Below are 27,281 nucleotides of genomic sequence, written 5' to 3'. Positions count from 1 at the left end.
AATGTAGCAGTGGCTCAGGCACAGGACACCTACCAGGTGACACAGCATCCAGAAAAGCTCCTCCTGGCCCGTTTACCCAGGCTGCAAACCAGGAAGACAGCCAGACCAGGGAAGGAATGAGGAACAACTGTTGAACGTGGCATGCAACAGCCATGGGACAGTCATTGGGGGAGGAGGAAGTGGGGCCACATGTATCACATTTGAAGCTGCTGAAGGTGGAATGAAGGGGGCAAGCACTGGGGATGCTCCAGAGGAGTGGAGTCACATGGAAACCCCCTCTCTCACAAGACACAAGATGTGGCAGGCTGCAAGAGGCAAGCAGCTTGGCTTGAGGGCCATGGGTAGCTGGGCTGGCCCTAGCTGGGCAGCACCCAGGGAACTGGGAAGGGAGTAGCCAAAACCAAAGAACAAGGCTGGAGAAGAAGCAGGAGGAGGGGAAGGCCTGTAGCAGCAAGACCCCTCAGGCTTCCAGAAGGGCTACTACACTGGTTGCACTGACTCACCCAATGGGTAAGGCATGCCCAAGTTTTGTTTATTTATTTGGACTGGTGATGCTTAAAGGGTGAACGCCTTGGAATGGAGCCTGGTGTTCCAACTTCAAGGGGCAACACCGGAGGTAAAGGAAGTCAGAGAGACTATGGTACAAGGCTTGAAAGAAAAGCTGGTAACATCTGTTATAGAACATCTCATCTGGAGGCGTGTGGGCAGGGTGTAGGGGAGGAGGAGCCCTGTAAACCATCCAGCAGGACTCTCCTTAACCCACCTGATGGACTACATGGAAAACCAGTTACACTCTCATTCACCATATCACTTAAGACCAAGGATGACAGGTGAACCCAGGGGTGATGGGAACGGAGAGTGGGGCCATCAGCTAATACTTCTGGCACTGGAGGGCCCTAGCCCATGCCCCAGCTACAAGGGAAATAGTGTCTATGATGTGAAGAAATTATACAACTTTCTTTTAAGAAAAGGATAAAAGAAATAAGTTATATGCCAGTGCCATTTGCTGGATAACCATGTTAAAGAGAAAAATGCCAAAAGACTATCAAGGCAACTGTGCCACTGAAAGAAGAGTACTGCTCTCTTCCAGCAATCTCCTAAACAAAACCAAAGTCACCCTGGGAGACCTCAGAATTCTGCTGAATCTACAGAAGCTGTATGAACTGAGAAATAATAAGAGATACATTCACAGCTACGTTGGCAGACTTTCTCCTCTCACAGTTAGCGGGAGGGAGCAGTGGTGAGACCACATTTTAGAGATTCTCTTGTTTTTTCAGTTCATTCACATTAAAGAGAACTTTCGTGTTTTTATCCTCTTTCTAGTAAGACCACAAGGAAATATGTTTTGAATTTTAACTGAATAATCCTACATACAAGTTCTTACCTTTATTAGGCTAAATAAAGTGACCCAAGAGAACTTCAAATAGCAGCTAAACATTTGTTTTTCATGTGTTAAAAACTAGTCTTTTCTGATATCACACTTTCAAACAGCAGGGACCATATTCCAAAAATGTCTTAAGATAAGGTCATGCTCACTCCTTGGGGAAAAGAAAAATTATCAATGGCTGTTTCCAACAGTATATTAAAGAACTGATAACTGAGGAGTATATCCGTGAAACAAGAAAGCTTGGTGGTTTGCACTGCGCCATGGTATAGCTGCTGCATCTCTAACACTTAAAAGACTGAACGTATGTTGCATGGGCAGCACAGGCCTAGTCCATTTGCTTTATCTAAACGTGATCTGGGAAGAAAAAACTGTTTTATTAGTTCACTAGGATCCACATGGATCAATTGTTCATAGCCAAATAGCCCGGTCTGAGATTTATTGTCCAAGACAAAAATGCACTGACAACTAACCCAGCATTATAATTAGGGAGTTTGAAGGATTCAAACAAGAGTTAGCCTGAGTCTAGGGCCAGATTAACGCATAGGTAAACTAGGCACGTGGCTAGGGCCCTGAGCTGCAGGGGGGTCCTGGTCCTTCTCTCTGTGGCAGTGGTGCAAATGGCCCTGTCTGCCTCCCTTCCCTTCACCTCCCCTCCACTGGCCTTGTCACCATGGCAGCTGTTTCCTAGCAGGAGCTCCAAGCCCTGCTCCCTGTGGGCAGCAGCGCTGGGGTGGGGAGGGGGGTCTTGACCAGTCTGGGGTCCATGAGTTTGTTTGCCTAGGGCCCACTAAAGTGTTAATCTGGCCATGCCCGAGTCAAATCATTTCCAAAATTTGCCAAATCAAATTGGTTCATTTCAGCTTTCAGACCTCACTTGGCATCTCAGCAAATTCATAAAATATCCCCCCTCCTTCTTGTTTTTACCTCCTCCTATAGAAAGCAACCTGTTGGAGCAGATACAGAAGTGCATGTGAATTTGACTTGTCAGTTGTGCTTACCACAGCAATGAGACTCTCTCAGAATGAGAAATTATTAACTCTTCTTCTTTCTGCTTCTAAATCACCTGATCTGTTGTAAAAATTTCAAGCAAGTTTGTTCCAGGAGCCAGGCTGTATGTCTGCATCTTAAATAACAGGCTAGCCTGACAGATCTGCAACCTGCTCACTTCCTTTGTTGACACTTCGTTGGAGCAGGAAAAGCTACTTACTGTATTTGGATCCCCAATCCAACAACAAAATATACTGTTAAAACATATGTGTATATGAGTGTGCATACACACACTTGCTCATTTACACTCACTATGCCAGAAGATGAAGAAAAGCCCTGGTCCAAGTTATTGTGAAAGCACTGGTGAACCCTTTATGCCAGAGCAGAGACTGGCAACCTATAGCCCATAGAGTGATTGGATCCAGCTGGCAGAACTGGGGCTTCAGAGGTGGGGGCTTTGCCTGTGCTATGTTATAGCCCCCCAGTATATCACAGTTGGGTGGGAAGGAGCTTTCCCTATGGTGTCCCACAGCTGGGTACTGCAGCAGACAGGTGTGTTCTGGACCCAAGCTGAGCCATTCCAGCTTGCTGCTTGAAAACATTACCAACTGCTGCTTTATGTATCAAGGCTAAATGACCCTTGCAGAGACCTTTATGCAGCTCCACCAACATAACTGGGAACGTGGGGGGATGCAAAAACAGTCACCACTGCAGCTGGCAGTGGGCTGCAGCTTCACCGCTGGCAACACTGCTCCATGTAGGGCCACTGCTCAGAGCATGGAGCTGCCCTGTTACCTCTGCCCATCTTTCAGAGTAGAAACCAAATTAGATTTAAAATGTAATTTCCTGAAACAGACAAAATGGGAGAGAGAAATACAAAATTGTCAACTCCCATCACAAGTAGGGCATGCTGTTCTGACTTCAGAAAGCGTTAGTTTGAGGACGGTTCCTAACTGAAGATGAGTCAGATTGTCCTGATGCAGTCTAAAAAGAGCCCAGCCCAAGCAAGAGACTGGATGAGGAGGAATTTGTCTTGTTGTCATGAATTCTAGGACACGTGTTACCACGTCTCCGTGACATCTGGTGCCTTGGTGATTTTTGTAGCAGTGTGAGAGCACGCGTGGATTGGCATGTGGATGAAGAGCAGGTGAAGCTGTATGAATGTATCTAATAAAGAATACAAAAAGCTGCTCTGGAGTGATTAGAGAGCAGGCATGGGATCAGTTTCAATACAAGGACTGGATTGAGAGCTGGAGCACTAGACAAGAGGGCCACAAGAAAAAAAAGATAGCTTCTAAAAAAGCATCAGTAATCCAGTGTTTGTGGGACATAAAACAAGAAGGACACACTAGAAAGGAAAGGGGCCAAGACCACAGAGGTCCACTTCTGGAGAAGCATCCTTGAGTCATATTGAAAAACCCCTCCTGCTGAAAACAGTACACCACATATCCTACGATAGGAATGCTGCAAGCTTGGAGCAGACACTCTACAGCAGCTTTCCTTTAATAAGGGCTGTCTGTACTTCTTAGGTGCATGCCTTGACTCCCTCAGCTGGTGACTTGAGCATGAGAGCCCTGCCCTGAGGTGCTCACCATTCACCATGACAGCTTGCTCTCACTAGTTGTGGTAGAAGGAAAAATCGGACCATGGGACTAAGCTCTGGAAGACACTTGGCAGCCAGCCTCCCTCTAGCAGAGATATTTCTGTATCTGTCCACCAACTATCTTTCCTCTGAAAAGTGAGAGGAGGTGTGAGGAACAGGCTGGCACTGAGAGAACCAAGCATGTGTCTCAGAGCTCAAATGCAAGGAGGCAACGCTTTCACTGACTGCCCCAGTTTTCAGAGCAGAAGGAAACTGCAGGCAGGAACTCACCAGCTCTGCTGGTTAAAAGGAAACCTAAGCCGTGTTTCTGATGAAGCTGAAGAAATCACTTCCCTTGTATATTTTACAACGTGGGCTATTGGGTAGCCTTGCATGTAGAACCACTGGCACTTGTTATACCCTGGGTTTGCTGGCTGAAAAGAAAGTTCAGGGATGTACCCAGCTCTCTACTAGCTCCATGTCCTGGCCAGGAGTCTGCTTGAAAAGAGCATTTTGAAGAAATTCCTGAGCTGTAAATGCTCACAGGAAACTGTCAATCGTATGTTCAACTCAGCTGCTCCAGGCAGTGCTTCTGACCGTGAGGCTGACTGGGGATGTTGCTTTGTTAACTTTTTATTCACAGAGGGGGTTTTTGCAGCTATGGAAACAAGCTTTCCGTGAACAGTGAGAAATGTTCCATCAAAGCTTCCCCAGCTAGATTCACTCCTGGACACTGCTGCTATACATACATTTGTTCCAAATCACTGTCCCAAGCAGGGAAAACTAGCTCCTGGCTTTTCTGCTAATTAATGCACCACAATGCCAGTCAAGATGCATACATTTCTTTTGAACTGGAACATGTTTGCCACAATTTGCTTAGGGATGTATGTGTTACTGCAGCTCTTGGGTTAGTCTTGACTGCTCACATGGCTGATGAGTCAGTGAGGACCGAGTGTCACTGCCCTAGAGCTTGTCTGCATTACAAAATCTTCTTAAGCTACAACACATACAATTCATACTATTACTACAAGAAACATAGAAAAGTCCTAAAAGGGAAGAAGTGTTCCTGCAGGATCTGCTTTCCGTTGACCAGGGTAGCAGACTTCGACCATAGGACCTTCCTGAGGAAGGGGCATGTGCTTTGCGTTATTCTAGAAGCACTTCTATGTCTAAACCACCTGGCAGACTTCTTTAAGAATTACAGCCTGATGCTCTGAAGAATTCCCCTCACCCACACTGGCTGCAGGTGAGGAGCCAGGCTTCCTGGAGGAGGTTTACCTGTGGAAATGAAGCCTTGGACTTTGCTTCACCTATGTTTCTAACTGCTGAGGTCTAGATCACAAAGTACCTGTGATGCTTCTCTGTCTGGGAGATTGCTCCTGAAAACTCTCTTACCATCTGATTGCTATGAGATAGCACTGCTTCCCCACAGCAGTCAATGGTGGCAGGGCTTTGTGCATTAGGGTCTTTGAGGTACCTTCCTCTGTTAGGATCCTGCTGCTTCAATTGAACACACTTTTAGATAGTGTGGGGGCTACCATATATCATGGGGAACAACAGCAGGCCCAGTGAGGGAGGAAGGGAAGGCAGAAAGGCTGCTGAGAAGAGAGACTGTTGCTTCAAACAAGATTTCAGCAGCAGCTGGACGAGCTGGCAGGGAGAAGCCCAAGGTGACCCCCAGAAGATGCTTATTTACTTCTGTGTGAGCTTCCTGGGTCTACTGCTCATTAAAAGTTTCAGACCTCAGGTCCCTCACTCCTCTCCTGCTCCAAGGCTACATCTCCATGGGGAGTGCTCTATTGATCCAGAACACCAGTACAATACTTGGCAAAGTGCTGGTAGTGCAGATGTAGTTCACGCTAGCAAAGTGCTGCTTTGTGCTGGAAGACTAAAACCATGCCTGCACCCGCGTGAACTGAGCTCTGGCAGTAACCGTGTGACTTTGCTTCTCCTGGCACAGCCATGCTTTGCGTTCCAACTAACATCATTACAGCAGAAATCTGTTCTGTGAACAAAGGCAGAGGGGTTTGGGAGTCTCCCTAGAATCAGCTTGTTTCTCCGGCTGGAGGGGATGTCACTAATTGCCAATAAGCACAGTGACTACAAGATTTTATACGTGAAAACCATATTACCACATTTACTTTAATCCAAAATGAGGCATTATTTCCCCATTCAACACTGAGCTAGATGAACCATCCAGCCACCTGACAGCCTTTGCCTCCGGCCTGTGGGCAAGTAGTGCTGGGTATGAATGAGGCTGGCCTATAGACAAGGTGTTCTCAGGCATCAAGACTGCAGACAATGACATTTTTACTGCAGGAGAAGATGATGCCGAAGAAGAGGTCACCCCAGACCACATCCCTAAGTAGAGTATTAACCAGGTGCAGGGATGGAGTATTAGTCTGAATGCTGATGAGCTGAAGCTCAGGATTGCTGAGGTCTCCTACACTGAGGAGCTGTGAACTTCTGAAGGACTCTGGCTGGACCTTGAAAAACAGACCCATTAAGGAAATACTGAAGAAAAAGGAGAAGGAGGTCCAGCAATTCATTGAAAGGGCCAGCTATCCTTCCAGTTTAGATCTACCCACACCCAAACAAGCTGAAAATGATGCAGCAAGGGAATTCCTACAGCAAGCATTTGAAAGAGTAAAGAAAATCCTAAGCAAGTAACCAGTCCTAAAGCACTCCAACCATGCAGGACAGCTGGAGCTGCAGCACGATGCCTCACAAAGAGACCTAGGAGCAGCATTGATGCAAAGCTAAAAGCTCACATCATTTGCAAGCAGAGGCCTGACGGGCCCAGGAGGGGATATGCTCAGATAGAGAAAGCTGCCCCTGTCTGTGCCTTCTGAAACGGAACAATTTTGTCACTTTATCTTTGGACGCTGTAGGTGAACATGCAGTCTGATCACAAGCCATCATGAGTGTATCCAAGCAACTACAATGCACATCACTACTGAGACTGTAACACTGCGGTGAGGATAAGGCAATGCCCAGGAAGATCACTGCTAAGCAAAGTGCCCTTCCAGAGTACTGTAACAGGAGAGTGAGTTTATAAACATGCTGTAATTATTTGGAGTTTCTGATGGGAGCCTCCAGGCAATTCAATAAAGTAGTAACCACAATGGCGTGCTACAAGCACCAAGACAATTCACAGGTATTGGCTGGCCAAGATCTAAAAGAGCAGGTACCACTAAAGGCCCTCCCCCCCCAGCTCCCCAACTACCATGCAAGTGAGGAGTTGTGTGTGCAAGGCAGAATTTTGTTTAAAGGGCCTGGGCACTAATCCTAACAGATTTGAGAGCCCATGTCAGGAGACAGATACATACTTCACAAAGGCGATAGTGGCTGCCCAAGACAAAAGACAAGCCAGGGAGTGCTTATGCTGTCCAGGGATGCACACCTAATTAAGACTGCACATACAGCAGTGTGAAGTTTGCCAAGAGTAGAGTGATGGACAAAAGCACTATGAAATAGCAGATATCTAGGATGAAATCATGGTTCTCTCATAAGGGAATATATGTTGGCTGCAAAAAAGGCAGCACAGACTATGACTAGGGTTGCTGCAATCACAAAATGTAAACACGTGGTTTGCAACAAAGGGCTGTTTGCTTGAGTTTTGTACCACCATAAAAATTGTAATGGTGACACAAAGGTGATGTCTGCTTGCAGCCTGAAGTGCATCAGCATGAGCAGGTGGGAAGTCAGCATTGCCACTGACTGTGCAGGGAGCAGAAGGACTATAAGGCTCTCACCAGCCCTGTAGTCCAGACCTTTTTAGACTTGAGGCACCCTCAAAAAATGCCAGCTCTTATTTTTTATTCATTTTTTGACTAAGTAAAAATAGAGCAATTCTGCTGCAAAGAACTCATAAAGACCACAACAGGTCACTCTGCTTTTGACAGTATAGACTCCTATTTGAAATATTAGGGTTTATCTTATAAATCATGCCTTCACACTTAATAGTGCTAACTTGCTTGACACCCCAATGCATCCCTGAGAGGATCTCAAGGTTCCCAAGGGTGCCACAACACCCTGGTTGAGAATCGCTGCTTTACTCACATGCAAATACCAAACAAGCTTCTAATAAGAGTGACTGAAGGTCTAGATTAGAAGAGAACTCAAAATATTCTACCTGCTTAAAACTGAGTATAAGGTTCATGTTTCTCCCACAACAGTTTAGGGGTACTGGGAGCAGTAAGTGTCCTGGGATCTTATATCTCATTTTGTTTTTTACATTTATGTTGAAAATACTTTTTGGTTCACCTTAAATGGAAGTTGGCATGGAATAAATGTCAGATTTTGCTCCTACCTCTGAATCTGCCAGCTTCATATAAATGTAGAAAAATGTAGACGTTCAGTAATCAACAATGGCACGATCTGTCTGGATTCAAAATTAGATGCCGAAGAGGAAAGATCTTTTCTGTTGTCCCCCCTTATGGCTTTAAAAATAAAATACAAAAGCTGGGCTGCTCACTAGCAAGAGGACTACTTCTACTTCTGCTGATGCCCGAGTCACAGCACATGGTCACTGCTTCCAGAGCTGCACTGGCCATGGCCTCAGAAAGGACCTGAAACCCCTTCTTCAATGCCTGGGATGATAGAGTCCTCTGCCTTGAAAGCAACCATGTCCTTTCACTGCTACTTTGATACCAGAAGAAATGCGGAGATGAGCAAAAGCAGTTTTGGAGGGGATGCCAGCTTCACACAGACATTGGCTAGACACCTCAGCAAGACCCAACAACTCAGCTTTCTTAAATGGGGCAGCTAATTAAGCAATAAATTTATCACTGAACCCAATCCACACACTGGAAGTGATTCTCTTCTTGCTAATTTAGCAGGGATTAATTGAAGCCTATGCATGCCTCTCTCAAGCACTCTGACAGCCTGCTGCCAACATGGAAGCAATTACAGCGTGTGCCAGGCCTCACACGCCCACACTTGCAAAAGAGGGTAGCACTGGTGCAGCCTCTCCTGTTAGCATCACAAAATAAAGGGCCTCCCAGCACGCTCGGAGAAGATGGCAGCCTGTGAGCAGGAAAAATGCTGCCAAATGTGGGGAAGAGTCTAGGGCCTGAGCCAGGAAACAGCTTTATTTCCCCTTCCACATGCTTGCTATTACCTTGTAGGGTACTGAAGTCACACTTCACTGTCTCCCCTAATTTCAACTGCTAGGGCCAGCAGCTATGGAGCTGCCATGTCATATGGACTCCGACTGGCTGAGTGATCTCAGTCTGGGGATAAAGTAGGAACTATGCATGTGAATGCAAGGCACAATGTTCTCCCGGGTCAGATGTCCAAGTTTAAAAGGTTACTTCATCCCTCAGCAATGGGTGGAATTGTATTTGTTGGAGGAGGTGCCTAATGCACTGGAGTCTATTCCACCTGAGAGCGAGTGCCAGCTCTTCAATTTTCTATGTTGGCAAATCGCAGAATCAGTACACTTTCTCCATGAGTAACCTAGGGGGACAGAGCATGTGTTCTGACACACTATGACTTGGGGTTGGTAAATGAGCCCAGAGACCCTCTCCTGTCACTTGCCAGATGAAATCCAATGCAAGTCAACAACAAATACATTTTGAAAACATGAATGTTATCACATGAAACACTGAAATCCAGCAGCATTTTAATTAACAGACAACCAGTACCAGAACCAGCAGTCTGACTGCTGACTCTGGGCACAGGAGCTCAAGCTGCCTTGTTCTGCTAGTAAGTGATTTTACTCACTGATTTCCAGTTGCCTTTGAATCCTCCCTTTGCAGCGCTCTCTATAGTCAGACTGTGTGGCATTGTACTCCGACATCACCTCCACGAACTTGCGTGATAATGTGGAATGCTGGAGAAGGAAGAACACAAAAAGTTGCTTTTCACTTAGTGCTGCATGGAGAAGGGCAGTTCTTCTTTTGTTAAGGTGAGACCTTCACAGATCTGAGCTGAAGTAACTAAAAATACCTCCACCGCAACCATATTTAGCCTCTTCAGTGACATATCTGTCCTGACACCGTGACACAGATGAATGCTATCCAAAAGAATTCCTCCGTTTAATATGCAAAAAAGTACAAGCAGGTAACATCAGACAGCCTGCCACAAATACAAATCAGCCAAAGTGCAAATCTGAAGGTATTCCACTTGCCTACCCAAAGAAACATAGCATTTGTCCTAGGAGACTAGCATTTAGCTAGGCTGACAAAAATAAAACATCATGGATCTGCTTTAGAGGTGAGGATCACATAAGGGTAAACACAGAACCAAGCCAAATATCATTCAGAGTTTACTTCTGACTTTTTCAAATTCCCCCTAATCCACTGAGATTTGCTTGAGTAGAAAGCTTAGCAAGAACCTTGGGGACTGAGCCAGAATGGGTCTAGAACTATAAATTAAGATGCATTTTGGAGCATTTACCAATAACTGGCATTGTTAGAACTAAACATAGAGTAGATTAATACTGAACTATCAAAAGGAAGATTGCTGGCCCTCCTGGGCAGCTGTGGTGAAGAAAATATTCGTATTTGAACAGCAACTGAAATGCATCTCCTGAGCTATTTTTAAATGGAGCATAAACTCAATGGTATTTTACTTGCATGTCAAAAGCAATCTATTATTTGTTCAGTGAGAATGGAGCTTGGCAACACTGACATAAAGACAGACCATCACTGAGCTGACTTGAAACTGAGGACACAAATGCATGCTTTTGAATTTCACCATCACGAGGCCAGGAGGTAGGGGCACTGTCTCTTGGAGCTGACAAGTTAAATGTTTGAGCCCCAGATTACTACTTCACTTCCAGCTGCAAACCAGGACACTGTGAGCATAAAGAACCAGGGCATTTTTCTTGCCTTCTCTCCCTTAGCCTAAGGTGCTTATGATACAGTCAGTTCCTCACAGGAAGACAGATATGTGAAGGTAGATGCAAAAAACTTTGGCAAGGAGGAGACAGGTTTGAGAACACGAGAGACCTGTAGCTACTACATCAGGGATACCAGCCGAATAAGTAAAAGCCAAGAACAAGGAAAATAAGACCTAGTTTCTTAAGCAGCTGCTTAGTCACTACAGTGGCAGTGCCCCCCGGGACCACCTGGGTGGTGACTAGTGGATGGGTGCTGCGCCAGCTTGGAAGCAACACCCAGCCCGATCCAACTGTTCCCTGAGCCTGAACTGAGGCAGCACCCACCTGCTAGCAGCCCACCCAAGCGGCCCTGGGTGACAGCACCACTGCAGAGGGAAGGACCGGGACCCCCCATAGTTCAGGGGCCGCTCAGCCTGCTGGCAGCTTGCGGGGCATGGGCAGACTCCACGGAACAAAGAAAAGATAGGGCCCCTTACTGCTTCTGCGCGTGGGAGTGGCGAGCTGTCAAAAGGCTGCAGTGTTACAGATAGCTATGTTGCAAACTAAACTACATGCGGATATGGTTTAGTTTGCAACATAAACTCATTTAAAACATAACCCCCACCCTCCCCACCCCGCACATGTACATTGTGACGCAATTAAACCAAACACGCCCAATTTTCATCATGTGTACAAGCACCCATAGACCCTATTTGTAGTTCTCAGGTGTTGGCACATTTCAGCGATTTAAAACTGTTTTGAGTTGCTGCAAAGCTCTGCGGGTCCCTTTTAAACACTAAATATGTTTTACACCAGACCAAATGGATGCTTCTTTCTAAAAAGACGCCTAACTCTGCCTGACCATTAAGCACTGGTTGTGTGCGAGCATAGCATGATGATAACTACATCTCCAAGCATGCTATTTGCTCTCTGTCTGACAGACAAATTGGGATTGTTCTTCTGAAATCAGCCACCTTTCTGACTAACTACAGATGCAGCAGAACAGAACCAATATGCTCTTAGTGAGATTTTTTTCCATTTTACAGGGAACTGTTCCAAAACAACTGAATAAAAATTAACCAGAGCTTAACTACAATACAGATACTGACCACATCTGTACCACCCCAGTACTGCAGAGCTGTGACCTGCTGTTCATACAAAGGACAAAACTTGGCTGTGCAAAAATGCTGATTCTCTGGTTCCAACTGAAATTTTCAGAGTCCTATCTGCAACCATGCATGCTAACAAATTTTCCATGCATCTGTGCTGTGCAGGAAGCACTTGCATGATTCTTCAATAAGTTATATGGTATTATTTCTCGAACCTGCCAGTCACAACTGACACAACTTGAGCAGTGACTAATACTCACAGAGGTTTAAGCCAGTAGTAAACAAATTAGAGAAAATTATGACTGGCTAATGGACATGCCTCAAGCAGAGAGAGAGTTTTCATTGACTCTTACAATACCTGTGAAATGAGTCACAGATAGGGAGAGAAAAGGGCCAGGAAGCAACTGGAGACTGAGAGAAAGGGAAAACAGGCAAATGACTGGAGAACAGACCACTGATAAAAAGGGGAAAAAGAGAAAGACATGCAGAGGGGTGGAAAAGAGAAAAGGGGAGAGATGGACTCAACAGTACAGGTAGAGAGAGACATGGTTCTTGCTGTAGCATCAGATGTGCCTGGTAGCATGCTATTACAGCCGATCCAATTAATCAGATGTCACTGAGGCTGTTGTCTTGCAGGATTGGACCCTGCTGCTCCCATGGCTTCAGGGTCCCAATCCTGTGGGATAATGGCCCCAGGTGCTATACCCTGACCTGGGGCACACATCTGTCATGCCCCAGCCCACATGTGGAATCCCCTGCAGGAGACTTCCTGTGGTGCAGGATAAGCCAACAGACATCCCCCCCTTAAAGGCATCATACACTGTGACTACGTTTAGTTGCATAGATGTTTTTGGGCACTTGGGGTGTGACATGGGGTAGGGATATATCTGTTTGCATCTGACTGATTAACAACATAAAGGACAAAATTGAATCTCCCGCAGAATGTTTCCACTTTAATTTTCTGGGAGCCACTGAAATTACTGGAACTGGCATTTCCGTGAGTCAGAACTAAACACTCCTAGTGCCACAGGAGGGTTTTCCAAATATGGGTTTGAAGAAGCACCAAAGAAAATGATAATAATAGTTACTGTTCCCCAGTACTGGATTCCAGGTAGCAATGAGATGGTCGGTTTCATGACAAGATTATGCTATGTCAGCTGTGCTACAGGACACGTAAAGACCTGGTTGCAGGCGATCCAGCCTAGTGAATAGACCACTAAGTGAGGGCTAGAGACAAAAGCTGGGGGACCCACAGCCACACAGATGAGGATAGGTGCTAGAGTCTAAGTTACCAAATCTGCAGGGCAATTCCAGAGGCAGAGACCAAGTCACAGGCTGACTCAGGGCTCTGGAGTCAGGGACCAAGTTCACACATCCAAGTGAGGAGTCCAGAGGCAAAGTCCAACCCACAGGCTGAGTCAGGGACCAAAGCTGAGCCAAGTTCTTGAAAGCCAGACTCCAGAAGCACAACCAAGCAGGCTCAGAAGCCAAAACACCAAGAGCACAAGATCCAGCGAGGCTTTCAAAAAATAAAACTACCGAAGTATCACATTCTTCAACATGTAACAAGTAAGAACACCCCTGTAAACAACTGTATCTGTATTATATTGCCACAACGCAAACAGACATTAACCATCCCTTCTGTACCCACCCCTCCTATCCCGCCCCCACCAAAACACTGATGTCTAGTACATTCTCCTTTCTACGGTTAGGCTGACTAATAATTACAATAACTATAACATAACATAACCTAATCATCATATTTGTAGGCCTCAGCTGACCTCAACAATTTTCCACACCATGTAACATGCTCCTTGCTACCTCTCTTCAAGCTACTCCATTCCCGCCACCTCCCACACCAGTACACAAAAGCAATTGTTAATAAACAAAAAGAAAACGTGTCCATTTTTCTCATCCTTGTCCATCCGACACGGCTCCCAGCTGCCACTTCTGCACAAAATAAAGTGCTCTGTCAGGCCTCGCCTGCCTTCTCTTTCCCATAGAGAGCACATTATACTTATTTAGTTTTCTCATGCCTGCCTTAAACAGCCTTGGGGCATAAAAGTCTAGATTTTAAATACCAACAAGTTCCACATCATCCATAAACTTAAGTTATGTTTTTGCAAATGGGTGCATGTTTTGTCATCCGTAAAGTTTTTAAGTAAGACGCCATACAGCATCACTTCTTTGGTCAGCCACTGTCCCCTGGCCACTCACTAGATTTGTTGGCCAGTTATGTCCTGTACCTCTTTACCAAAAGATGCAGCATTAAAACAGGTGCACTCTTCCTGTTCATACAGCTCCTTTGGATACTGCAGGATCCTCCCAAGGTGCCACATGTACCAAATCACCTATGTTGGTAGAATCTGTAATGCTGTGAGACCATTCAGGTTGATGTGATCCACTACCATCATCTTCTCGAAGATGTTGGTCTATACTTGCTTAGAGAGCTCATATGATGTATTTTGTGCTGGTGCCAACACACCCCTCACCCTAATGTTTTCAATCATCTTTTTTGGGCCCATCAAGACCCCCAGCTCCACTTTTGCCAGCCTATATTTTGCCAAGAAGGCAGTGTGCTATGCACACAGGCACAGAATTGATCCCCTATATACCTTCAGTTTCCACATCATAGTTCTGGTAAATACTATGCAAAAAGTGCAGCCTTCATCTCCTCTACTACCGTTGCCTGGGAGGATGCACTCACCGGCTTTACATAAACAAGTATATATCCTTGGAGCTCCCATCTTAGATGGTTCAATCCAAGCTAACCTTTCCCTTTTGGACTTTCAAAAAAAAAGGTGCGCTACCCTCTGTAATCAACACACTTGCTATCATGATGGCAGAAAAAACAGTCTTGTGGACAGTATTATAGGAGACAGAATTACTTTCATGGTTCTCATCTGTCCCCCACGCCTGTCCATGAGTCCAGAATCACCTGCACTTCAGCAGTGGTCTTTTCCCATGCCTCCTCTCCTGTAAATCCCATGTCAAAGGGTATTCCCAGTACCTTCACCTCCATGCTGGTGACTGCCACCATTAACCCTTCCATCTTTCCCATATTTAATACCACCATGCATGCACTTTTCTTTTTGTTCAAGCGTGTGCCTGTAGCTTCCCTCATATTCCCCCAGATGCTTCAACGCTCTCTGCAGTGAGAGCTGCTGTAGTATTAAAACCAAGTGTCACTGATGCACAAAGAAGTTCAAATGTGTCCTGAGTGCTGGTATGGATAATATGGTTTCTTTCAATAGAACCCCAGTTAATTTGCTTAATAAGGTATTAGAGACCAGTTTAAAGAAATGTTCAATTTGCTGTACCAGAGTAAAGCACTTCATTTTCAAACATAAATCCAATTTTTCTCCTGCACCACTCACAAACCCCATAAGAGGTCCCCAATAAGAGTCCTTTCAGCTAGCTTCAGGTCTGACACACTTGCCCGTGCTTAAGAAACTAATTGCCCTACTTGCAATTAGGAAGACCAGAAACATATGGAGAGTCTTTTTTTATTTGAGCCAGATTTAAAAATCAGTAACCAGGAAACCTTGATTGAAATGAGTAATTTTAATCTTGTTTTACATTTTTTTCTTGTTTTCCAAGATGATTTACTGTCAAGTGGCTGATAACCATTCAAACATGGTTATTTCCAGTCCACTGGAGCTGTTTAGCAAATAGAAGTACCAAATTTAGCACTTCAGGAAGACACACTGTACTTATACACTTAATTCAAGTAATTAAATAAGTTGACATATTTTTTTCTTGTTCTTAAATAGAAATAGCTAGAAAATGGAGAATACATTTATTTGCAAAATAATTTTTTACTCAGGGTTTGTGGCAAGCTGTATTTGAATGAAAGCTAAAACTTAGTTAAAAATTACAAATAATCCAAGTTTCAAAAGTTGTTAAAAATAAATATGTCTAAATTTTAAATAACCACAATTTTTACCCGTCCTGCAGGACCTGATATCTTTATAAGCTAGATAGGTCGTTGACTGAATTTCTCATGAATAATTCAACACCCACAGTATAATCCACAGGAACACTCCTTGCTTCTTGCACTCCTCTAAAGTGGAATGTAAAGTTACTTCTGTTTACAACCAGAATTTAACACATTGCTTTTCTCCCTATTGCCTCTAATTTATGGCTTGCTCACAGTAAAAGCTTGCATGGATTTTAATTAAATCAGTGCCAACCTCTGTGTGGACACAGTTAGATCTTGGATGAAGTTTCTCATGCAGACAATTAAAAAACTTGACGTGAATTTAAACCACAGTCAGTTAAATCAGTCAAGTTCCTGCATAGATATACGCTTTTCAGTTTAAGCCAAGAACAGGTTTAATGAGACCCAAATTAAAAGTGTCCCCCTAGGGGTTTGTACTATTTGAGCTACACTGGTTTTAAAACCCATATTAAATATTAAAAATGTTTACATACATTTTAGAGTGTCCACACACAAAGTTATGCTCACTTATTATTGCAAGAGCTTAACTAAAAAGGCAAATTTCTGTGCATAGCCAAAGGTGAAGGCAGATATAGCTGGCCAGTTACATCAGTAGCATAATGATGGTGGGCAAGTTGGGTATGAGCCCCATATGCTACCTAAGCAGGGAGGAAGGGGTACCAGAATGGAGCTAGAAGGGCATCTCATGCTCCTGTTTGTTCTGACCCATCTCCTCCCTCTTCCCTGCCCCCAGCCAACAGCTTGTGCCTTCCTTGAAGCAGCTTTGGATCTAGCAGCAAGGACAGCAGAATGGCAGCGGCAGTGTATGGTGGAGGAACAGTGGCTGGAGGCGACATCCTCTCTTGCAGCAGTGAACCTCCAGCTGCTACATCTGCACTGTGCGCTCCCATGACCCAGGGAGGAGAACTGGCCAGTTACACCCCTGAGTTACATTGGGCAGAGTGGGTAGGTCCTGCAAGAGCTGATGCCGTGCTTTCCTGATTCCAGGTGGCTAAGCACAAAATGAGCCTTCAGCATCAAAACAGAAAAGGCATACTTTATGGCATGTGTAGCTCACATTTCAGCATTTCTTCTGTAGCAATCCAGGAATATAAGGCTGCCTTCAGATGTAACTTATCTTCAAAACCTTCCCATTATAAGAATCTGATCAGGAAAAGCTCTTTCTTCTGCCCATCTCCATTGCCTCTCTCCACCCCGCTTGTTTCCATCTGCCTCACCTGCCAATGAGGTTGCTTTACAAAGCTAAGACTTTATATTGCTCAGTGTTGCAGAACCACAAGAAAAGGGAACCTAAAATAATGGACAAATGCTATTCCTAGCATTATGCTGAGGTCACCGGCTGGGCTGTTCACTGACAGGGAAGTATACGTTGGGGCAGATACTCAGCTGATGCAAATGAAACAAAAAAAGTGTACACCATACGAGGCACTGTCCCACCATGTCGGTATTAAACTAAGAGAGAATAGTACTGTGTGGGAGGGGAGAATAGTACTGTGTGGGAATAGTACTGTATGGCACCAGAATGACTGAGGATCTCTTTGTCACTAACGGTATATTACAACTGCAGAGTTAAATATAAAAATAAAGTTTTGAAGAGATACTAGAGTTGTCCCTTCAGGAGAAGGCCCAAGTAGAATTGGCGGCACCTCATGCTCAGATACTGCAGCCTCTTAAAAGCCTATGAATCTTCTCAGTGCAAAGCCACCATGCTCTTCCCCAAGTTACAGCCTCAGCAGTCACATCGGTGCAGATCATGAAGAGCTTGCAGCACACTAGAGTTCAGCTCACCAAGAAATGTCAGATTGGTTTACTAGCAACGTACAGTGACAAAGCAGGGTATATGCAGCCTTGGGACTTCACCATTTCTACGCAGCTTTGCTTCCCAGACTCCCTTCCTGACCAACCCACTAGAGTAGAGCACTACATCCACTTCCTTCAAGAAGGGGCTGCTAGGATTGGCATGAGAGCACTACCCTGCTGTGTAAAGTGCGTGTGCTGGACTTGGCAGCACTGGCTGCTCTCCTCCAAGCAAAAGGAAAATGTTGGTATTCCCTTAGCCTAGAAATAGGTTTAAGAGAGGGTCACTGTCAGGAACAGAATAAGCAGAATCCCTGCAGTGCCAGCTAAGCCCACTCCTGGCTAGGAAAAGCAGCCCCAGGAATTCATTGTTACCTTGCTCTAGATTTGCCATGTGCAGTGTCTTGGGCCTTGCTCACATTAGAAAGTTGACCTGATTCAACTAAGCTACTTTAAAAACTCTTCATATGGACAAACAGAAGGTAGAGAAAGTAGGGCTTTGCCACACAGCAGCTGTTCTGCAATTACTGCTCACGTGCACGGTCCTACCTCATAGATTTAAACCTGGTGAAAAAAAGGTAAGCTACTATGAACAATCATTCACGGACTGCAGGTTCAACTTGCACATAGGCACTTACCACCAAGCAGCAGGCAAGCTTGTAAAACACTGTCCTCCTTTACCTCACACTAATGACTGGAGTATTCATGAAGCCCTGTACAGGTCTCAGAGGGTGCGTCTAGACAAGCACGGACGTGCAGTATGTGGCGCCACAGACCCATCTATGGTGCCACACACTGCACATGCAGGTGTTCCCCATGTTGCTACTTGGCAGCATGGGCTGGTTTTTTTTTTGACCCCGAGAGATCTCAAGGTAAAAAAAACCCCATACCAAAAAAAAGCAGGGCGCCACACATGGCAGCAGTGCGTACCGCCCAAAACCGGAGCCTGGCTGGCCGGAGCCATGCTCCAGCTGGCCAGGCTCCCAGCTGCAGGAGTGCTGTGGCTGCAACTCTCGGAGGCCCCCAGGACTCCAGGTAAGGCTGTTGGGGCTAGCAGAGCTGCTGGCCCCAGCCTCCCCTCCCGCACCTGGGGTAACTTGCTGCGTGCCAGAGCACGCATGGCGCAGGCGGGACAAGTGGCAGCAGCACAAGATGTGCCATGGCTACTTGCTCCAGGGGAAACGCATGTTCCTACTTGTCTGGACACACCCAGAGTGATTGAGCCAAATCCATTCCTATCAATCTAAGCAAAAAATCAACAGAAGCTGGCTTAAGGGCCTGTATACATTGTTCCACCACAATGTACTGCTTTTGCTAAATTGCTCTAGAAATCAATTTTTTTCACGCAGGCCAAGCCTACTTCCCCAGAGCAGGAAATCATCAGCATTACCACACCGGTTTGTGAACCACTGACTTTCCCACACTACATCTATCAACATTACCTTACTCATGGTCCCACAGTATCCAAGCACCACACAGCCCGGCCCCCACCTCCACAAGAGGCCAATGTTATTGTTCCAGTTGTACATATTGGGAATTGGGACCCAGAGAAGACAAGGTCACATGAAGTATCATGAACCAGGGAACTGAACCAATGGCTCCCAAGAAACAGTGTAGTGCTCTAAAGCATGTTTTTCCAGACCAGTCTGTTGAGGGGTGCAGCCAACTACTCAAAGTTTGGAATGAATCTTTTGAAAAAGTTAGTGAACTCCAGGAATTGTTGCATTTCCGGGGCCGAACATGGGGATGCCTAATCGCACTGACTTCATTTCTTGGGGTCCATCTTGATGCCATCTGGGGAATAACATGAATCCCAGAAATTTGATGCTTGTTTGATTGAAGGCACACATTTTCCCAGTTTGGCATGTAATCTACATTGTCATAATCTTTCTAGGACAGTGTGGATATAGATTCATAGATTGTTAGGAGCTGGAAGGAACCTCAAGATCACTGGGTCCAGCCCCCCCCTGCACTAGACAAACCTAAAGGAGGGCTTCTTATTGTCCTTGATTTTTGTTGCTAGTTTACATTAGCCTTTCTAATCTGCTCCCTAAAAGTGCAGGCCGTTGTTGTATAGTCCTCCTTGGGGGCTGTCCCAAGCTTCCATTGTTTGTATGCCTCTTCCTTCTTTTTACAAGAGGACCATGATATCCCTGTTAAAACAAGAGGACTTACTAGCCCTTCTGTTAATTTTCCTCCACATGGGATTGGACTTCTTGTGCTTCGAGGATCATGTCCTTGAGGAATGACCACTCTTCCTGCACTCCTTTCACCTTTGGTCCCTGGTCACACAGCGCTTCCCCTATTATTGCCCTGAGTCTACTGAAATTCACTTTTTTGAAGTCTTAAACTTCAACCCTGCTAGCTGATTTGTGTGCCTTGCAACAGACAGTGAACGTGACGGTTTCACGGTTGCTGTCACCCAGGCTACCCTCCATATTCAAGTTGCTCACCAGGTTGTCTCCTTTCGCCAAGACCAAGTCTAGGAGAGCATTATCTCTGGTGACCCAGTGCACTTTCTGAGTCCTATAGAGTTCTTCAATACAGGTCAGGAAGCGACATGACCGATCCGACTTAACCAAGTGTTCCTCCCAAGAGATGTCTGGGTAATTGAAGTCACCCGTGACAACCATGTCCCGTGCACATGTGGCCTCTGCCAGTTCTCAAGAGAACTCCAGACCAAGCTCCTCCCCCTGGTTTGGTGGTCTGTATTATACACTGACAGCTAGGTCTCTCTCCGCACCCTCCACCCCAGAGGGTAATTTGAGCCAGAGGGTTTTCGAGCTGCTCTTCTTTGGAGACGGGGTCAGCCTCCAAGGAGGTGTACTGCTCCTTCACATAAAGAGCTACACCTCTACCTTTGTTCTCTACTTGGTCCCTTCTGTGCAGGGTGTAGCCCTCTATGGCTATGCTCCAGTCATGTAAAGAGTCCCATCAGGTCTCCATAATCCCTACTAAATCATAATGCCCACTGGAAAGTAGGAGGGCTAGCTCCTCCTGTTTGTTCCCCATGCTCCTGGCATTAGTGTACAGGCACCTGAGTCCTCCAGTTGAGACTCTCAATTTCCTGTCACACTGCGGGAGAACCATCCCCTCAGCTCTTGCAAGAGTGGCTCTTCTAGTGTCCCCAACTTCAGAGCTTTCTTGTGTGCTGGTCCCCGGGCATGCTCCAGTCAGTGTTTCCCCATTCCCCAGAGATCTTAGTTAAAAGCTCTATCTACAAGATCGGCCATTCTGGTCGAGAAAAGGGACTGAGTGAGGCGGCATAGAGGGAGCCATGAGTGGCAGGGGCAAGTCACTGGCCCCAATTAGAGAACACGTGGGCCGTGTTATCCACTGAAGCAGAGTTAGGCCAGTGTTTGGCTAATTGCCTGGCCACAGGGTAGATGAGGGTTGCAGGAGACGCCCAAAAGGCTGTGCCAGGGCTGGCCAAGGAGTACAGAGACAAGCCTAATGGCCTACATGTTCGCTCAACAGAGCAGGGCAGGGTGAGTGTGGCTTGGTAAAGGGCATGAATGCAAGAGACTTGGTGAGAGTGGGTGGAGTGGTAGCAGCCCCAGTGGGAGGAGGGTGGTATGTGTGAGGACTCGAACAGGGCAGCATGAAAGAGGCCTAACAATGTGCTGAATTGGGCCTGGCCTCAAGTTGAAGCATAACACTACTCATGGAGGTCATCTGCGAGGCATGGGACACGATAAGGGAAGATTGGAGTCATGTGTGTACCACCGTTTGACATCAGGGTGCACGAAGGGCAGCCTCTCACCTAATAATCATCTTAATTATTTAACAACAAGGTGTGGCAAGAGAGTAAGGCAGGCGGCGTGCCCAAAGACAGGTGGGCAGGCTGGCACTGTGATTGGGCCTGGGAGATTGCCCCCTGTCACAGACGGTATCAAAAGCCTTACTAAAATCAAGGTATACTGCATCCACTGGTCCCCTGCATCCACAGAGCCAGTCATCTCATCACAGAAGGCAATCAGGTTGGTCAGGCGTGCCTTGCCCTTGGTGAATCCATGCTGACTGTTCCTAATCACCTTCTCCTCCAAGTGCTTAGAAATTGATTCCTTGAGGATCTGCTCCATGATTTTTCCATGGACTGAGGTGAGGCTGACTAGTCTGTAGTTCCCAGGATCCTCCTTTTTCCCTTTCTTAAATATGGGCACTATGTTTGCCCTTTTCCAATCATCCAGGACCTCTCCTGATCACCATGAGTTTTCAAAGATGATGGCCAGCAGCTCTGCAATCACATTAGCCAACTCCCTCAGCACCTTTGGGTGCATCCCATCTGGCCCCATGAACTTATAGGTGTCCAGCTTTTCTAAATACTCCCATACCTTTTCTTTCACCATTGGCTGCTCACCTTCTCCCCAAATTGTGCTGCCAGGTGCAGTAGTCTGGGAGCTGACCTTGCCTATGACGACTGAGGTGAAAAAGACATTTTTCCTTTCCTCAGGATCTTGAAATCAATCATGTCATGGTCACTGCTGTACAAGTTGCCATCCACTACTACATTCCCCACCAATTCCTCCCTGTTTGTGAGTAGCAGTTCAAGAAGAGCATGGCCTCTAGTTGGCTGCTCCAGCAATGCAGCAGGAAGTTGTCCCCAGCACTCTCCAAAAACTTCCTGGATTGCCTGCATACTGCTGTATTGGCTTCCCAGCAGATGTCAGGGTGATTGAAGTCCCCCATGAGAACCAGGGCCTGTGATCAGGAAACTTCTGCTAATTGTCTCAAGAAAGCCTCATCTACCTCATCCTCCTGGTCTGGTGGTCTATAGCAGACCCCCACTACAACATCACCCTTGTTGCTCTCCCCTCTGACCTTAACCCAGAGACTTTCAACAGGCCTATCTCCAGTTTCATACTGGAGCTCTGAGCAGTTATATATATGGCATAGTATGCATAAAGTACAACTCCTCCTCTTCTTCTCCTCTGCCTGTCCTTCCTGAACAGTTTCTACCCACCCATGACACTGCTCCAGTCATGCGAGATCCCACCAAGTCTCTGTTATTCCGATCACATCATAGTGCCGTGACTGTGCAACAACTTCCAGTTCTTCCTGCTTGTTTCTCAGGCTCTGAGGTAACTAGTTGATTGCCCTCATTTCTCAGGAAGTATGAGAGCACCTCCTGTTGCCCCCTCCTGCTTGCTCTTCCTCCAGGTCCCTCATTTTCCCACTTACCTCAGGGCTTTGGTCTCCATCCCCCGGTGAACCTAGTTTAAAGCCCTCCTCACTAGGTTAGTGAGCCTGTCTACAAAGATGCTCTTTCCTCTCTTCATCAGGTGGATCACATCTCTTCCTAGCAATCCTTCTTGGAACAACATCCTGTAGTCAAAGAAGGCAAAGCCCTGCTGGTGACAACACTTGCGCAGCCAGGCACTGATCTGCAGGATGCACCTGCTCTTGCCCAGGGCCTTTCCCTTAACCAGAAGTACTGAAGAGAACACCACCTGAGCCCCTGTCCCTTCACCCTTGCACCCAGAGCCCTGTAATCACTTTTGATCTGCTCTGGCAGTATCATTGGTGCCCACATGGCTGAGCAGCATGGGGTAGTAGTCAAAGGGCCGAATGAGTCTCAGTAATACCTCCATGACATCTTCAATCTGGCTCTGGGCAAACAGCAGACTTCCCGAGAAAAACAGGTCAGGTCAGCAGATAGATCACTCTGTCCCCTGCAGAATGGAGTCTCCAACCACCACCACCACCACCTGTCATGGTTTCTTGGTGGCAGTCATCTCAATCCTTAGCACCTTACGATGGCCTGGCCTGTCCTCCTCCACCGTGCTCCTTGCCCTCTGTTGTTAGGGCTCCAAATCTATTCTCCAGCCTAACTGCTGCAGGTAGAGATGAAGATTTCTGCTTGCTGCCAGAGATCACAAGATACCAGCTTCCATCTTTCTGGGAGTCCATGCCCTCTCCCTTCTCTAGCGCTGCCTCTGGCAGTCCTTCCTCCACAGTCTTGGAGGTCTCCTCCAGCAGTGAACTGATAAACTCCTCATTGTAGAGGATGCTTCAAAGCCTCACCACCTCCTCCTGTAGTTCTATTGCCAGTTCCTTGATAGATGCCACCAGGAGGCACCGCTGACACCTCAGGCACTCCTCCACCTGGCTGTCACTGGAAGGAAGCTACAAGCCGCAGTCCTCACAGCGCCAAACCTAGACCTGGGTGGAAGCCTCGATGGTGAGCAGTTCTGCCTGGGCTGAAACCTCACAGGTGCAAGCAGAGGCAGTGGCAGTGGCTCTGGCATTGCAACATCCTCCGGCTATTTCCCTGGGTCTCTTAATCTGTCTCTTCTGTCTTACTGCCATTCTTCCAAGCAGACCTTCCCTAGTGAACTCACCTGGAAGCTGGCCCGTTTATTCTTCCTTTTCCCCTGCTTCCTCACACCAATCTGAAAGGCTCTCCCCTCAAGGAGGGGAGGGTAAACTGACCAGTGAACTGCCTGCAAACTGCTTTCCCTGTTTGCTGCCCCTGTTCACTGACTCATCACCAGACCAAATGCTTATTAGGTTATAAGCCCCATGGAGATTCTGTTTGGTGATGACATGAGCTGTACCCAGTCCGTCTAATAGTTCTGAGATCAGGGGCAGGGGATACTGATTCCTGATGGTAAATTTGGTTTCCTTTTTCTTCACAAACAGAACCAATGCCCTGGCAGGTGTAATGGATTTTTTAGTAGAACCTTTACCTAGGTTCTCTTCGAGATAGTCACATAAGGCAGCTAGCTCGGGATCAGACATGGCATATGTGCCCTCCAGGTATCTTTGCATCAGGTTGAATGTCCATAGGACAATCATAGTCCTGGTGTAGGGAAAGAATATTCATGTTCTTTTTTTCAGAAATGTAGGCATGGTGCCCATACTTGGAGGGAATACCTGTTGCCACTGCAGATAGCTGCTCAACCCTCACCATCAAGGCCCTGGATACTTCTGGGGAGACCTTATGAGCAGCAGCTTCCCAGACCCTCCAACAAGTGGGGAATAGATTATTCCAAAGCTTAGCACTTCTCAATACCCTTGGATATCTACTGTGTTACTGGACCAGAGGACAGGAGAGACCCATTAATGGTTTCTATCAAATCTGGAGTGACTCGGGCATAAAGGGGATGTCCAGTCTCTGGGTGGTTTTCTCATCCATAAAGCAGTTGGTGGACCCAGAGCCAAGGAGGGCAGTCATCTCCGGGGATGGCAGAGGCAAGCCAGGTACATACAGCCACATGAACAATTGCCGCTGAGAATATCGAATGTGAGGCAGTGAGTGAGCCCCACTGAACCTTGAGGCAGAGGGTTGATGGGCAGATCCCAGACCTGCCCCCCGCAGTGGAGCTGGGTGTTGGTGCTTCCTGAACCCCTGTGGTTATGGGCCAGATAGGAGTCAATGGCGTGCCTGGGTTTGCTACAATAAAAGCACTGGTGGTGCTGGTGGCACCACTGCTGTTCCATAGGGGTGAGCCTTCAACCATCTCTCTTCACCTGCATGAGCTTGGCGTGGTTGTTGGTATGGGAGGTGGTTTGGCACAGGGTGGGGGCGCAAAGGTGGTAACCACTTCTTCTCTTCCTGTCATTTCCTTAGCCTGCTGTCAATTCTGTTGACCAAGTTGATAAAGGCACTTAAGCTGGGGGGTACCTCCACATGGGCCAGCTCACCTTTGATTTCTTCTCAGAGCCCCCATCAGAACTGGTAAAACTGGGTGGCCTCATTTCAGTCCATGTTGGTCATGTAATGGAAAAAGAGTGCAGTACAGGAGGCCACCATGCTTGAACCCCAGCAGAGCTTCCTCAGAGCTGTTTGTCATGTGGGCACAGTGGGGGTGTCGAACATTGCAGACGTGGCCTCAAGAAATACCTCCCAGTCCTTCAGTAGCGGGCCAGCCTTCTTTAATATCGAGGAGGCTCAATGTAGGGCATCTCCCATTAGAAGACTGATAACTAGGGTTACCTTGGCTTGATCATTGGCATGTATGAACTTGAAGGGCTGCCATAAAGAAGAGAGAAAACACCTTTTTTCCCTTGCTGCAGAAGATAGGACATAGAGCAATGGCTTGAAGTTGTAGCAAAGTAGGTTTAGATTGGATATCAGGAAAAACTTCTTCACTGTTAGAGCAGTGAGGCAGTGGAATAGATTGACTAGGGATGTTGTGGACTTTCTAGCACCCAGTGTTCAAGAAGGGGTTGGACAGCCACTGGATGAGGATGATTTAGGTGTAGCTGCCTATGTTTTACTATGGGCATTGCCATGCTTCTGGGCTTTGTTAGTTGCTACATGGGATTGGGAAGGAATTCCACCCTTCCGTCCCTTCTACTACATGTCAGGATTTTTTTAAGCGTTCCTCAGAGGCACCAAGTGTTGGCTGCAGCCAAGGCTGGGGGTTTTGACTGGTGTGTGCCAATGCTCCTGCTGGGACTTAAAAGCCAGAGGTTCCTGGCTAAAGGGTCTTGCCCTTCCAGTCAGGGTCAGACCAATCACCGTATTTGAGGTCAGAAAGGAATTTTACCCCAGGGTCAGATTAGTACTGGCCGGGGGAGGGGTGGTGGTGGTCCTTCCTCTGTGGCATGGGGTTTGGCCCTCTACCTGGGATCTCTTGAGTGTATATTAACAACCTTTACAGCAGTGGAACATTGCCTGACTGCTTTACCTGCAGCAGGTTAGGGTGTTATTATCTTGTGCTGTGTCAGGTTTGACTGTAGTTTTGCTAAGAGGTCAGAAAACTGATTTGTATAGGATGGTTTGGATAGGTATGATCCTACCTCAGGCAGAAGGTTGGACTAGATGACATTTGGAGGTCCCTTCCAGCCATATGTCTCTATGATTCTACATCAGAAAGAAGAGGCAGAACCAGTTCGAAGCCCCAGAAGCACCAACAATCATCATTGAATCTGGGGGGGAGCAGAGTCATTGGGTGTGGGTACAGCGAGTGCCCTTGGAGGAAGTCATTCTTCACTTGCAGTTGGCAAACAAACTCATGCAATCACTGCCGGTCATCAACCAGCTGGGTCAACTGAGCCTGCAAGTCCCAGTTCTCCACTGCTAGCTGACTGGCCTGGACTTGCAGATCACGGTTCTCTTGTTTTAACTCAGTTTACTGCTCCTGCAAGGATGTTCTCTCCCACTCAGGGGGACTCTAGGATAGAGGCTGGCCTGAGGTGTCCATCCTGTAGGTACCAGCCCCTTTGCTCCTGTGAGGTCCAAACAAACTGTCATGCACAGAGGCATGGGCAGTCTGCCTACTGGCTAACATGAGCCGATAACCAGAGTCTGAGGGAGAGCCAGGTCAAGGTCATATGGTCAGAGTCCAAATCAAAGCTGAAACAACAGGCAAGGCAAGGTCAGAGAGCAAGCTGGGTCAGGCTCCTGGGAGGGCTGAGTTCCAAGCAGCCCAAGTTGCAAAACAGAGGTAGAGGTGAAAGGGTTAGCAATGGGTCGTCAGATCTAGAATCAGGATAAAGGAACAAAGAGAAAACAGGGAAGACAAAGGGCAGCAGGAACCTGCTGGTAGCTTCCACAGCAAACAGGAAGCCTTCTAAAAGCAGGAAGATCCAATCACCAGCTGGGAGCCCTGGGCCAATCAGAGGCCAGCAGTAGAGAGTCTTTTCCCAGTGTGACCCCCTCCTCTACCCCTCCACTTTTGCCC

At 46.8% G+C, this 27,281-nt stretch overlaps 1 protein-coding gene across 4 annotated transcripts in view; it reads right to left on the bottom strand.

The window, feature by feature from the left end:
* The window catches only part of STX1A (syntaxin 1A), a 303,668-nt gene that overhangs the window by 32,431 nt on the left and 243,956 nt on the right, over positions 1-27,281 (bottom strand). For all 4 annotated transcript variants that reach the window (XM_019492579.2, XM_059717358.1, XM_059717359.1 and 1 more), the window contains one exon: positions 9,684-9,792. In XM_019492579.2, the coding sequence (XP_019348124.1) occupies positions 9,684-9,792 (109 nt within the window). The remainder of the gene's footprint in view (positions 1-9,683; positions 9,793-27,281) is intronic.

Source organism: Alligator mississippiensis, chromosome 14, assembly GCF_030867095.1.
Source record: "Alligator mississippiensis isolate rAllMis1 chromosome 14, rAllMis1, whole genome shotgun sequence".
NCBI classification, from domain to species: Eukaryota; Metazoa; Chordata; order Crocodylia; family Alligatoridae; genus Alligator; species Alligator mississippiensis.
The sequence above is the reverse complement of the archived record's forward strand: the minus strand, read 5'-3'. Positions and strand labels throughout refer to the sequence as shown.